The following is a 15,505-nucleotide window of genomic DNA, read 5'->3' on the forward strand; positions in this document are numbered from 1 at the left end:
CGTAGGAAATCATACGAACCACTGAATGAAGATAAAAGGACTGAATGCATTACATTTATGTAGCCATAAGCCCATACATTGGTCACACAATAAAACTGATCTTTATACTACTAGTGTTGCTGATGTTTTTACCTCTTCATATAAAAAAGTTAAATCCCCCTCAATTCTGCTGTCTTAGAGGAGTTTACAACTCTTAGAGGCATTCAGACTGAAAGCAGCCCTGCATGCCGTCGACTGGGCGGTCCCATTCACATGAATAGGAGCCACGTTTTTTCCACACAGTGCTGCTGTACGTCAGATCACAGCCTCAAAATGATCCGACAAGCATTATGTTTGAAGCATACTGTGGCCCTGCCTCATTCGTCTAAAATTCAATGTATGAACACTGACTGAGTCTGTAGCCAGCCATTGGCAGAGCAGCTAACACAGGGTTGATATAATCAGCTATGAGTCCATCCAACTCCTAAAGTGATTGCATGTTGTGTGCAGCAAATGTAAAATGCCAAAAAGGTGCGTTTTTTTGGGTCCAACATTCATTCTCAGCAGAAGGGCAGCAGCTACAAAAAGAAAACAACAAAGAACATGTGTTGGGGAATGTGCAGCAAGCCGGAAAACACAAACCTTTCCTGTCGGTGCCGTTGGGGACCTGCGAGGTGTTGATGCCCTTGGCGATCTCCTGGTTGGCGGTCTCCTTGGTGACCACTGAGCCTTTGAGCTTACTCTTCGGAGCATCCAGGGCTTTTAGCTTCTTGGCATGTTTGGTCCCCTTGTAGTGGGCCAAGGCCTGGCTCTGTGAGGAGAACAAATAACAGGCTCGATTTAACGCTGGGAAAGCAGCTACACACGGAGCCAGGATGAAATGGAATATAAAAACTAGAGGAGCACAGTCAGAGTCAATGAAGCAGACTAAACATAATTAGCAGGAGACAGTTGATACGTCTTGCAGGCCAGCAAAGAGTGTTAACATTTGAAAAATAAAATCTGCACTTGCAAAATGATTAATAAATCCAGGTAATTGGTTTTCGAAGTAATGTAAGTGCTTTTTTTGGATGTATTGAGGGAATAACTTCAAGAGTGTTTTTTTCCATTTTACCCAAAAGGCACATTTTGTAATTTAAAATAATGAATTGTTCTCGAGCAATGAGCTGCATTTTATACATAGATATATTTTTTGCAAAATGAACCCATTATATCAGTCATTTCTCCTCAGTTCCAGCCCCTGAATAGCTGTTGAGATTTCAGATTTGTCTGGTTATTCAAACTATAAAGGGGTGATAATGAGATGACCGTTCGGTGTGAATATGGAGCTAATTTCTTTATTAATAAAAAATAACACCTGGATGTCAGTGATTAAGAAATTTGTGTGACCCATGATGTATTATTTATGAGCGTCTGTTTGCTCTAAAGTCTGAACACGTAGCGCCACTAAGATTCACCTTCACAAAATATTCACCCAGGCACACAGAAGTGGGACATATGCAAAGACTTTGAGCTGTCCTTGTTTACCTCTGCACACGTCCCTGCATACTTTGCCTGTGGCAGGAAGCAAGGTATCAGGAGAGATGCAATTGCCTCTTGGAATAAATAAGTGCGCCAACCACGCATCCCCAGAAGACATTTGTAAGCATCTTTATTTATGGGCCACAGTGGGGATATTCACTAAAGACTGCTGGGACAAAGGGACCATTCAAGGTAGTCCTCTCTGCATTACAAAATAAGCAAAGCATTGTTCCTGTTCCCTTTTGTTCCTCTTCAGCAATTAGTGTCTGTTGTTTTAGCCGGTGGTGAAGGAAGTACTCAGATTCTTTATTTAGGTAAACGTAGAAATAAAACAGCGTAGAAATACTCAATTACAAGTAAAAGCTCTGAATTCAAGTATCAGTAAAAAGTATTTAAAGTATCGGAGTTAAAGTGCTTATTATGCAGTCCCCTGTCACAGTGTTTTATAAATGTAGTGGAGTGGAAAAATAAAATAGCATAGTATATAAATACTTAAGTAAAGTACAGTTATGTGTGTACATTGAGCCAAAATGGAAAATGGCTGCTCTCCATTCACAGAACATGTCCTTGTCTATATCTATGGGCATATACAGAGTTGGCAAACAAGCCTTTAAGTATGCAGCTTCATATATGAATCTTCCTCAGAAGGATTTAACATCACACTCACTGCTTCCTTTCGGCTGTTTCAAAGCACTGTTGCAGGAATTCTGTATGCAATTATCTATATACCAGTGTCAGAGTGTATTTAAGCTGGTCTTTTGTATTGTTTGAAGTTGCCCTTGTTTTTCTTGGTTTACTGGTTCACTTAAAGCATAAATTAACACTTTCCTTTGTGTTTCTTTGAAGTAATATCTTTTTGCATATTTTTGATTTTGTATTTTTGTTCTATGTTGTCCGTCTGTTACTTACGTTGCTGCATATCTTTGCCAGAACACTCTTGAAAAGGATATTTTTAATCTCAAGACTTTTTTTCTGATGAAATAAAGGTTGAATAAATAAGTATAAGTATGTCAAAATTATATTTAAATATAATAATGGTTTAAGCCGTGGTCCCATTGTTTTAAATGTGAAAAAAGCTTATGATCTCATGATAAAGCTTTCAGAGCATTTTGTTTTCACATTGGGGTAAAATGAGAAAAGACGCTCTATATTGGGACATGAGTTTTGCAGGATCATGATGCATTAATCAACACACTGTTGAGAGAAATAAATTGGTAGACTAGCAAAAAATTCTTGTCCAAGAAAAGAAGCCTCTGACTTCAAAACGAACGACAATCCCCACTCTGACCCATTAATGAAATACTTTGAACAGAGGCAGGCAACCTACAGCTCTGTATATTTTGTATATATTTCTTATTCTTATTTCTACTTAATACGTTTATATTGTGCTGTGCCTTGCAGTGGTGTACACATATTTTTATATTTCTAACTTACTAGTTTTTTACATTGTAATGTAGCATAACTGATGTTTTTACACACTCTACATACTCAGCACATTATACATATTTTATATTGTTACATATTTTATATTTTTCACATACTTCATACTTTATACTTCTATTTCTAATTGTAAATGTCTTCGGTTAACATCAGAGCGACTGTGATCACAATTTCCATCTGGGAATGAGTTCTTGTGAGTCTGATTCTGATTCTGTGAAGCCACATGAAACCCTTTAGCCCATTTCCTGTGGCTCCCTGTGGGTTTGACACATTATCATTGCTGTGGGCCTAAAGAAATTCTTACATTCTAATGTGTAGCCCGTACACCAAATCCAAAAAATCTTCTTACATATTGTCAACTAAAATGCGTGTTACACGTCTACACCCTGGGCACTTTTCTTAAAATATTGTCAAAACCTCAACAGTGTTGGCTCGTCTTGAGTCTACCTAGCTTGGCCAGCAACAGAGTCCAATCCAACAAAGGAAAGGTCTCAGAGTAAAATAGAGAATAGTGCTACTTTGTGGTTACATATTAATAAATGCTCATTTAGAACTATTAGTAATGTTGATAATTTAGACATGGGGTGTCAAACATACGGTCCGTGGGCCAGAACCGGCCCACCAAAGGGTCCAATCCGGCTCACTAGATGAGGAGACTAAAGCCCCTTTTACACTGCCAGATTTTCGGCGAATGTTGGGCCGTTTTGCCGGCCAGCTGCAAGCGTTTAGACACACAGAGCTGGATTGGTGAGTTGATCCGAGTTGCCCAATTTTTCGCCTCGTAGGGTAGACATGTTGGCGGAACCCTTTTTGGTTTAAAAAGAACGAGGCGGCCTTCCGCCATGGGAGGGGCTGTTGATGACACCGCACGTGCGACCCACTGGCGGTGGACTAACAGGAAACAGCTGATAGCAGGAATGAGCAGCTAGTAGCAAGAGGGAAACGCAAACCTGACAGACACCGTAAAGATGAGCAACTGAGTAGACAAGGGAGTGCGCAACCTTCTTGCCCTCACAAACAAAGAGGCCATTAACGGTCAAATGACAGGAACGGTGAAGAACAGGCTGACTTATGAGAGAATCGCCGAAGGACTAACCAGCTTCCCTCGGAGTACGTCACTGTTTACATCACACGCTGAGCTACACGTTTTGTTACTTGCTCACGCCCCCCATTGCCCTGAAAAAGGTGCATTCTGTATAAACAAAAGTAGGTAGGCGGCATTTTGCTGCACTCCCCGATTTTGTTTTTATACTGCCAATGCTGAAAGAAGACTGATTGGGCTTTCCTGCAAATTTGTGCAATTCCTATCTAAAAAGGGCATAAGAAGTGCCAGGTTTTAAGAGCAGGATAAACAATGCAGACTTCATGTAAAATTCTGCTTCAGAGGCTTTTCCACCCTGACCAGGATACAGTTCTCTAATATAACAATGAATACTCACTGTGACCATGTTGAAAGATATTGAACACTGTGCAAGATATTGTCAAGCAGCAGCTTCAGTTCAAAAGAATCTGTATCAGGAAATATATGGATAAATGCACATGTAATGACAGTGAGAAGTAGACTGACTGAATGAGGAAAAACTGAGACACTGTTGAAATTGCACTTATTTTTCTGAAGACATCTCAGGATGAACTTCTACAGAATGTACTTGTAATTCTTTACACAAAAAATGGAAATTATTGTAGCTGATGGTACTTAAAGGTTATTGTGCGATGGTTTCATTGGCCGGCCCATCTGAGATCAAATTGGGTTGCATCTGGCTCATGAACTAAAATGAGTTTGACACCCCTGATTTAGACTAAAAAGGTTGTGTTACCTTAATCATAAGGCTGTTTTGATAGTAAAGGTTGTCGACCCCTGATCTGGAAGCCTTGTAACCTTCTAGATTGCTAGCAATGGTCATGATTTCTAGCTAGCTAGCTAATGACGCTGGCAAACTGTTGAAACTACAATATATTATTACCTGAGGGGGTTTCTTGCCCTAAGGGTCCAACTTTACATTTTTAACTGCAAAAGAGAAAAATCTCCTTTTTATTCTCAAAACCAATTGAATAACTCTCCCCACAAATCCCCAAGCTTCATATCTTAAAGTTTTATGTAATGTAAATACATAGATCACAATTATCCAGTGACAAAAAATTATATCAATTTACCCTAGAATGGTTCTTGTGGAATAAATTTCAAATATGCAGCAGTCGAGATGAACTGTCACAATTCACCAGAGCATAGCCATTTAATACATGTTGAAAGTCGATTTAGCGCCATCCATCATTTCGGAGAGGAATCAAGGGTGGGGGTGGGGTGGTATCTTACCCCAGGGGCATCTTACCCCATCTTACCCTCTAACTTAAATTGGTCTAATTTTCTGACAATATTGGCTGTGAACCTACAAGCGTATGTGACAGTTTAATAGGACGAGACAGGTAAAGAGGTATCATTATATGAGGGTGAATAAAGTTGCCATAGTTCAATCATCCTGTTGGCAAAGGTTGTGAAATTGCTGAGGTGCCTTAAACGTTTTCCCTTCATTCCACAAACCATTTTTGGATGAGGCGTCACTTTTTCAAACTGAGTGCACATCTTGTTCTGGCATGAAACTCTTCATTTTGACCCACATTCATCACTCTCCAGAGACCAAAGACATAACTTATTTTTTTCGGGTGATATGGATGGGTGTTTAATGGGACTTACGCCAATAATTCATCTTTCATTTGAGCAATGAAGTGGAAGAATTGCCTGAATTCCAAGCCTGACACATGCATGATTAAAGCTGGGAAGGAAATCATTTGTTTTCTTTCCAGGTGCTCTGTGAGGGGGGAAAGACATCAAACAAATCATAGATGGAGGGGTTATTCTAGGATTTAGAGAGGCTGTCTGGAAACCAAAAGGTCACAGTTTAAATCCCAGTGTATCCATCAACAGACATGCTGCCATGAACCCATTTTGGCGCTGTAAGTAAACCTGAATGTGAGTGTCGGATAAAATATAGATTATGCTTAGTCCTTTCATTAAAGGCCCTGAAAGCATATTTGTTAAATTGGCTTCTGACTATGAGCGATGGGTCCCTTCCTGAACACAAATTTTCCTGCCAAACAAAGAACAGTTTTGGGCATTTAAATGAGACATTTCTGCAGGTGCTGTTTTCTATATGCTAGTCTAACTGGTTTGAACTGTGCATGGCTCGCTGTTTTTTTTTTTTATCAATATCAAGCATGTTTTTTCCCCCCTAAATTTAACTATGGATGTTTTTTCTTCTGTTATAAATATTTAACGTTATAGAGAAATAGCCAACTCAATCAAGCTTTTGAGGGCTTTGAGTTTAAAACAAATGTGTTGTTTACTTCTCTCACCAGACCTTTAGTTTATACTGACAAACACATATTAACAGTGTCCCACTTGGATATGTGTCCATATGGACTTTTTTGGACATGTAACTTACTCTATAGTGCTCTTGATCTTAACATATCAGTTTAATGTTTGAATCGTCCCCAAAGTCCTTATTCTGTAAAACTCATGGCAGTAAAATATCTCAGTTCAGTTCAATTCAATAAACCTTTATTTATCCCAAAGGAAATTCTTGTGCCAAATAATGCTTCAACTACAGTCACACAAAATACGATAACAATTAACGTTTATAAACCAGTAACAACCAGAACAACCAGTGGGTTCTCTGGGTCAGGGTCACACACTGGGCCCAGTTTTTAAAACAATACAGTGATAAATATCAGTCAAAATATTCCAAATATACAAGATATAAAGTGCTTAAGGAGCAAAAGCAAAAGCCAGATAAATAGAAGTATGATAATTAAAGAGTTAGTTAAAAATAAACTAAAATGGTGGAAAAATGAAGACTGTGCCTGATAATCAATGTTATATTGCACTATTTTTCCTAATGTTTGACAAAAAAAACAATATAAGTCAATTAAATATAATCATAATTTAGTATGGAAACAATGGATTAAATGGCTGTGTCATGTAAAACATGCTGTGTGTAGTGACAAAGCCACAAAAAAATTACCACAAATGATGCAGTTGCTTTCGGCAACCACGCAGCTTTAGCACTAGCTGCCACTAGCTAGCTAGCTGTCATTGAGATTAGCTGTTAAACCTAAACAATAAGCTAGCTAGGTAGCACAAACTTGTTTGTTGTTTTGGTTTAGAAGTTTATTCTCACTGCTCTATTCAGTTTCATTCATAACTTACATGTTTTTGTTGAAAACAGTTAGCGATGAGCATTTTAGCATTCAGCATTTAGCATTTAGCGGCTAAAGAGCCAGATGTTTCCCAGTGTCCAAAAGGAGATTGAATATGGGACCTATATTCATCAGTTGACCAGAAATATGACTCTACATGAATGCTAATGTTGCTTTGCATCTGTAAAAAAAAAAAAGAGGCAACTATTTTCTAACCAGTAACAATTTTATAAGGTGATAACCAGGGTCTCGTTTATGGATTATGGATCATCAATGGATCCATACTAAAAATGTACGTACAGAAAAAAAGCCAAAAATGGCGTGTGCCAAAAATATTTGACAATTTCTACAATAAGGCTTCCACCTCACCATCTGCAACGCCAATTTTCTGTCTCCCAATGTTAGTTAGCATGGGTCAAAGTTTCGGGAACTGCCCATTGGTCCGACAGCCCATTGGTCCGACATCCCATTGTTCCGACCATATTAAACTCATTGTTCCGAAGTCCGTTCCGAAATCATCATGATGCCCTGTGGTTAAGGTCTGGTTAGGTTTAGGCACAAAAACCACTTGGTTAGGGTCAGGAAAAGATCATGGTGTGGGTTAAAATGAAAAAGAAAGTGACAAACACATAAGCTGTGAGCCTGCTCCGCCTCAAGCCGGTCGCGCCGCACCGCGGACAGTTGGACTAATGGGATGTCGGACCAATGGGCTGTCGAACCAGTGACATGGACCCCAAAGTTTCTCCCATCAAATCTGTTTTTATAGATCACACCTTTTGCGTGGGAAGTGGCGTACACCTCTTTCGGACCTCGTTTTGTGCGTATGCAGTGTTTATAAATGAGACTCCAGGTCCCCAGAACCTGAAGTGAAACTGCTGACAGGACACCTTGAACTGCAAACGAGGTCAAATATGCCCCTTTCTTTTGTGAATTTTTGATCCATGTAGGTTTTATGTTGTAAAACATTTCTCAAGCTGAGAAAAGTGATTTAAAAATCTGTGATGTCATTACAATGTTAAGTCTATGAGCTGAGCAGGAACTCGCAGGTGGGGCCAGTGAGAGAAACACTACTACTATATTCAGTGGGCTGCATACTGTGGAAATAAACCAACAAGCTAAAAACTTTTTTGGTATGCGCCAGGGGAGCACTACCATTGCAATGAATGGGCGCCATCTTGGGGCCCAGTATCTGTGGTGATAACATGTGGTGGGGTGGGACTACAGCAGTGAATGCAGCTTTAAGACGGCACTGTCATGAGTTTGGAATCAATAAATTAACATTTCTTACACAAGGAAATAGTGAAAAACCTCAGTGTACAATTTATGTGGTGAATAGGCCTACCAGTGTTCTCATAAAATCATCTCCTGTTAGCTTCAACAAATAAAGCCAATGTTAGCACATGAGGAGTGAACCTTCAAATGTTTGAGGTTACATTACAGAAGCACAGTATTTGTCAGATCATTTCAACAGTGTAGTTTATAGTTTCATAACCTCCAAATGTGCAGTGTCCATCAAACATCCTCCCTTTTGTATCAGAGTACGGATAATTTCATCTCCCACTCCATGTTCAAAGTAACCACTATGTAAATACGGTCTATTAAACAACATGTTCAGTTAGAGCCACTTTAAATGCTGTGTAGTCTGTGGTTTGACTCACTGCAATTATCCGAGAGTCTGAGTAGGCAGGGAAGGTGGCGTGTGTGGCACAAAACAAGATAAACTTGTTCTGTTCAAATGAATGAAAGCTTTGTCCAGAAATCAGGAAATTATGGGGGGAAAAAACTCCCTGAAAAACCATGTTTGAAAATATAATTAAAACATCAAAGTATTCATTGTTCTGTTGACTGGAAGGGAAATTTTTAGGTATCCAGACAGGGTTTTTTTGGAACATGTTGTTTTGGCGTCATAATTCAATTAACTCAATACAATTTAAATCAGGCGATGACCAATTTCTTCCATAAACACAACAGACTGTTTCTGGTGGCACAGAACAGAGCAACAGCTCAGCACAGGACAAAGTTTAGAAATGGTGCGACTGAGTGTGTTTTCAGTTCCCTCTGAAGGCATCCAACAAAGTGCTTATCAATTTAATGTTCAAATAAACATATCTTCAAAGCCCAACATTGATGTAATGGAGGCTAAATCAGCTTAAATCATTTTTATTTATGGAATAGTTTACTCTGTTTTTTTCATTTGTGTATTTTATTCCTTTTTTTTTTTAAATTTATGGAGCTGAAGTCGGCTCCCAGTTTTATTTGTGATGCTCAGTTTATGCACCACTTTTAGCCAGTCGTAAATCTTTATGGCCTAGATTCACAGAGTGGGCCTGTATGCCAAAGCGTGCAGCCAGTGAGGATGGAAGGACAGTGTCTACAAGTCTACAAGGGCAACAGAGAATGTAAATCAACGCCTGTAGTGATGCAGATTTGGAGAGTTCAACCTGGAGGTCCTCCTCATTGTTACCACAACATCACCGCTGCACACATGCAAAAGCTCACCCACCCACCAACATTCCTGTGAAGCGCTTAAGACCCCAGTAAACGATCCAGACTCACAACAAAGAACCAGCGCTCATTGTTTTAACCCATAACACCCGCCGTGAGAGCCCCGGTGTCTGTGGGGGAGCGAGATCAGGTATCATGGGACACAGCCGCGCCTCAGTCTGATTCATTGTGTGACTCAAATGTGGTGTGACTGATGTCTGAACCAAACAGAAATAAACACATTTTTTAAAATGTTTTTTCCCTCTGGCACCAGGCTGAAGTCAGCACCTGGCTGTTATTGGGATATATTTATATTTTTTCCTCAATAAGAAACATCCAAATCTAATGATTCATGATACATTGTTTTTGCTGGGGTTGTTTCAGGATGGAGGATTTCTGTTCTAAGAGTAAATGTTTGATAAAGTATTGCGACATCTCCCCAGCATAGTCATGCCATTAAATCAACACTGTTGAAAAATAATATTATATTACAGGTAAAAGTGCAGATGTATTATCAGCAAAACCTATTTACACTCTGATGCATCAGCAGTTTTTACTACTAAATACACAGGTAGCAAGGTTAGTGCAGCGTCTCCCCAAAAGCGTAGGTTTTGTTTCAGTGTTAGGGGGAAACATATGGCGGCAGTAGCTCAGTCCATAGAGACTTGGGTTGGGACCCGGTGGATCGCCTGTTCGAGTCCCCGTCCGGACCAAATATGGAGCGTGGACAGGTGGCTGGAGAGGTGCCAGTTCACCTCCTGGGCACTGCCGAGATGCCCTTGAGGAAGGCACCGAACCCCCCAAGTTCAGTACGCTTTTTTCTTTCCGTTTCCACTGTAAAAAGTTGTGGATGGTACCAATGGAACCGTTCCGTACCGTCCCCATGTTTGGTCCCCCCTCTGTTGGGGTACCTAGCACACAGATCTGGTACTAAAAGGTGGAGCTGTGAACACTGCAGTCTGATTGGTCAGTAGAGGACGGTCACTCTGCTCAGGGCTGAGTTGTGTCTGGTTTTGAGGCTCATGTAACCACTGTTCATACTGTGGAGAGTTTTATTAGTAAACCGTAACTATAAAATGAAAGGATGTTTTGCTGCCTCTCACAGCAGCTGGAGTCTGAGAAAAAATAACTTCATTCACTGGGTCGACTGCCGGCGACTTTTAAGGTGGAACGTTAACTTATAATGTTACTGAATGCATGAGTTGATGACGTGAATCCATAAACACCTTAAATTTCACTGTGACAACTTTGTCTCTCATGGATGCCATACCCTTTTAGTTATGAGTGGATCTGTAAGTGTTTAAAAATATATATTTATTTTGGCTGGATTATGTCACAATCCTCACTTGCGTCGTTCCTGTGGACTCCAGCAACACTAAACCCCTGAGCTTGCCTGAGAAGGCGAGTGCATGAACTTGTCATTTTTAAATATCCCATGGAGAGAGACTCTGACTGCAGCTTGTTTTAGTTTGTTCTGAAAATGTCGCCGTGCAACCCCGTTCTGTGGACGATAAACAAGATGCAGACTGATAAAGGAGGCGATATAGCAGGTTCTTGATGGAGCAATGAGTGACGACAAACCCGCTCACATGAAAGGATACTGTTTGTTGTGGAAATGCTTAATGGACCTAGGGTCTAGGTACCATGTCTGAACGGTTACTTTGCTTCCAAGGGTACCATATTGCAAGTGTTTGGTGGAAAAAGGAAACATCTAACATTTACTGCATTCTGGTGATTTTTTTGTGCACGAACATGTCTAATTTAGTCAAAATAAAAGTCCTAATTGGGTGGGAACAAATGCAGATGTTGTAAATATTGACAGGGTCCCCAAAAGCCCCATTGAAATCTAAACCTATGTGGCTCCCAACATAGGGATTGAGGCCCTTTCAAAGGCTCATAGGATAAATCTAGGGGGTCATAAGTTAATTAGAAAGTTATGCAACACAAATTTATAGTAATTCTCGTTTTACTCTAATATTTCTTTTTTTTATTTTAAATAAATATCGGATCCTTTTACTACAGCTTTCAGGTAAATAATGGAGTAAAAAGTAGATCAGAAGTTTTGGTTTGCTTTTTTTTTTCTATCCACAAAACTGCAACAGATGAAGCTTTTTCATTTTTTAATTTTTAATTTTTCAGTTTCAAAAATGTGTAAGATACACTTTATATTTGCAAGAACAGATAGAAAAAAGTAGTAACATTTTAAAAATTTACAGTGAGTCAAAGCTCAGAAAAGATGTAATAACATAATCTGTCCAATCAACACCTGTGAACACCAGGCCTTGTGACACCTTTTAAATGATGCTCTTCTTTTTCACAATCTGACAGAACAGTACCACTGAGAAAATCATGCCCAGAATCATCAAGCTGCCAAACATGAACGCAGTCCCCATGAGTGAGTCCGATACTCTGTCCAACCACGTCATAATGTACGGCATACAAGGTGTGGAGTAAATCTCACGTTGGTCCAAATCTGTGCAGTTCCTGGAGGTGTCTGTGCAGTTACATGAGTCCGGCACCACAGTTGAGTTGCCCCAATCAAGATGTCCAACAAAGAGACCACAACAGAACCCGCTCATTTCCATGGCTTGAAACGACTCCTGAACTTCCTTCGGCTGTTCGCTCAGCGGAAGCAGCTGCTTCATGTGTTTCCTCACCAGCTCCTGGGCAGCTGCGGTTCTTGATACGGCTCCCAATGTTCCCACGGCCAACAGCATGAGAGACAAGCAGAGCAGGCCCAGGAAGAACAGGGCCAGCAGGCAGCGGTTCTCTCGGATTGCTCCACAGCAGCCCAGGAAGCCAAAAACCAGAGTCACGGCGCCGATAAATATCAGCAGGTTTACGGCTGGGAGAAGGTCATCAGTGATCTGGTAGTCTGCTTTGTGGCTCCTGATGTGTGTGGAAAAGGTGAGGATAATGATTCCACCCACGAAAAACAAAACGTTGAAGGTGAAGAGAAGGAATTTGATGACCTTGTTGACTGCCATTGTTCTGCCCCACCAGCAAGACAGAAGCCAAATGTAAATGTATCTGTTGCTGGCTGCTACTGCTTAAATACTGGTGGGAACTTCTGCGTCCATGTCGGAGGCGTGTTCAGTGGGTGGGGGATCACCTTGTTGGAAGCAAAACACAATAGAGACAGACCTGAGAGGGTAAAACAAAAAGTTGTTCTCCCGGTGATTCTCCATTAGCAACACATACTGTCTCACACCCCCACACTGTCGTTACTCAATGTGATGGCACAGAGGGAAACAACTGTAAACCCAGCTGTTTGGAATATGACAAATTATGCCTCTTTTTAACAAAATGATACAAACCCTAGAAGCCACAAGTGCTGAATTAGAAACTCAAACGTTGCTTTTGCCCATTCTTGCTTTCATTCTCATCACATATGAAGAGTTGTGAAGCTTATGCAACTTGGGGGTACGCAGAGGACAAGTCCCCTTCAATATTTAGGACATTTGCATTTGTCCCCCACAATAAAATCATGAAAGTAGCAGAGGACTTTTATTTTGACAAAATAAAGACATTTCTACCTTAAACTGATGCAGAAAAGGCAGAAAATTGAGTGCTTTACGCTCAAAATGTCTCCCAACCTCTCCTGTTCATTCACCAGTTGACTATCTTAAATATTTTCTTATCTTGTGGCCTTATTAAAATCTACTTATTCATGTGGTAGCCCTTCTTTTTGTCACATCCTGAGCTCACTGCATATAATCTTCCTAATATATCTTTTTTTAAAAATAGCAGATCATTTTACTACAGCTTTCTGATAAATATTGGAGTGAAAGTATAATTTATTCCCTGTGAATTTTAGTGGAGTAGAAGTTGGGGGTTTTTCATATCCAAACAAATGCAACAGAGGAAGTTTTATTCATTTTAAATTTGATCATTTAAAAAAAAAAAAAAAGTGTAATACACTGTTCATACTGCAAAAACAGATGCAAAAAGTAGTAATATTTTAAAATTTACAGTGAGTCAAAGCTCAGAAAAGATGTTATTAAGACTAAAATGATCTGTCTAATCAACATCTGCAAACATCAGGCCTTGTGAAACTTGTGGATATTTTGCAAATTGATGGAACGCGGGGGACACGTGAAAGCATGAAGGTAGCAGAGGACTTTTATTTTGACAAAATTAAAGACATTTCTACCATAAACTGATGCAGAAAAGGCACAAATTAGTGCCTAAAAATTCACCAGAATGCAGGAAATTGAGTCCTTAATGCTTAAAATTCCCTTCACACTTCCTTGCTCATTCACCAGTTATTTTTCTTGAATATGTTTCTGATCTTGTGGTTTTATTACAGTCTTCTTAGTCATGTGGTAACTCTTCTTTTTGCCACATACTGAGCTTATTGCATATTTGATGAAAGTGGGAAAAATACAAAATATCATAATCATTGTTTTACACAAAATTTGTAAATTCTAAAAGTTTTATAGTATGTTTACGGAGCATGCATGAAAAATGTATTGACAGTCACAGACTTATAAATGTACAGTATCTTATCCTACTAAGTAACGTTACTTCAGGTAAGGTAAACTTTACTGTCCCACAAGAGTAAATTCAAGTGGCTATATACGATCAAAAGGTAAACTATATGTGCACTATCACGCACAAACACATCTTGTCCAATGCTGGTAATATGAACTATATATTATAGTAAATACAATCTTAACATACATGATACAGAATTCTGCTGTTTGACCTGCTACTCCATTAGAATTTCAGTTACAGAGGACGTGTAGCATCACTGAGGATCTGATCAGTGTTTTTCAGAATAAGGTCATTGTACAGCTGTGTTGCAGACACCTGATCAACCCCGCTGACTCTCGCTGTCCTTATCATCCACTGAAATCTGGCATGATTTTGAACATCCATGTTTCCAAAAGTACAGACCAGGCCAAAGGACAGAACACTCTGCGAGACAGATTTGTAGGACATCTGGAGGATGGGGCGGTCTGCTCTGAAGTAATTCAGTTTCCTTAGAAAAAACAGACTTAATCCCTGTGCGTTCCTTAAATCGTATGCAGTCATCGATTTCAACGCCAAGTTCAAACCCCTTTAATTAATTCACCAATAATCTTGAAGGAGGGGAGTATTATTATTTTTTCTTTCTAATATCTGTGACCATATATTTTGTTTTCTGTATGTTGACCTCAAGGAAATGGAGTCAACACAACCTTGTTTTCTCCCTCTTAAAACCCAGATTGTCAGATTCTCGAAACCCAGTACACTATATTTGGGGTCAGTGTGTTCTGGGTCGGGATGCCAACAGGTGACTGTTAATCAGTTGCTTGTGGTGAGTATTTTTTTTACAAGTCTAGTTTTGCTACTCTTCAGTTTACTGCACTGGATGCCACAAGGGTCTGATGGGAACTGGCTAGCAGCGCGCTCATATGGCAATTCCCACTCGTAACAGTGTCCTACCCCAACAGTGTTGCTGTGGGAGCACTGTACCCACCCTCCAGTCTCCCCTCAGGTCGCCTTAGTATGTGAGTGGGTCACTTTTGAGCTGCAAACCCCCATTATAATTGTATGTTATCACTGTTAGCTCTGTTAACACCGTTGGCTAGTAGTGCTAACATAGTTAACGATGCTAAAGAGGTTTTGTGGCTCAAACTGAAGTTACTTACTCACTGGAGCTACCTGGAGGAGAACAGAGGGTGGCAGCCATGTTTCTGTAACAGCACCGTTATTCGTCTCATTTCTAGGAACCTGGCAAACTTTATTAGTAAATCAAATCCCTGACAACCCAGAGTTGAGACCAGGACTCGGAGACACAGTCCTATACGCCTCTCTGAGCTTCTAGTTCAGTTACCCAGCCATAGTTTTCATAGTTTTATACAAACGGTGTCTGTCCCCCGACCACCTAAATTATTTAAAT

The 15,505-nt window shown here is 40.0% G+C and overlaps 1 protein-coding gene across 1 annotated transcript in view; it reads right to left on the reverse strand.

The window, feature by feature from the left end:
- The window catches only part of znf385d (zinc finger protein 385D), a 128,151-nt gene that overhangs the window by 39,494 nt on the left and 73,152 nt on the right, over positions 1-15,505 (reverse strand). Inside the window, exon 4 of the mRNA XM_050047600.1 lies at positions 622-790. Within this exon, the coding sequence (XP_049903557.1) occupies positions 622-790 (169 nt within the window). The remainder of the gene's footprint in view (positions 1-621; positions 791-15,505) is intronic.

This window comes from Epinephelus moara, chromosome 6 (assembly GCF_006386435.1).
Source record: "Epinephelus moara isolate mb chromosome 6, YSFRI_EMoa_1.0, whole genome shotgun sequence".
Taxonomy (NCBI): Eukaryota; Metazoa; Chordata; class Actinopteri; order Perciformes; family Serranidae; genus Epinephelus; species Epinephelus moara.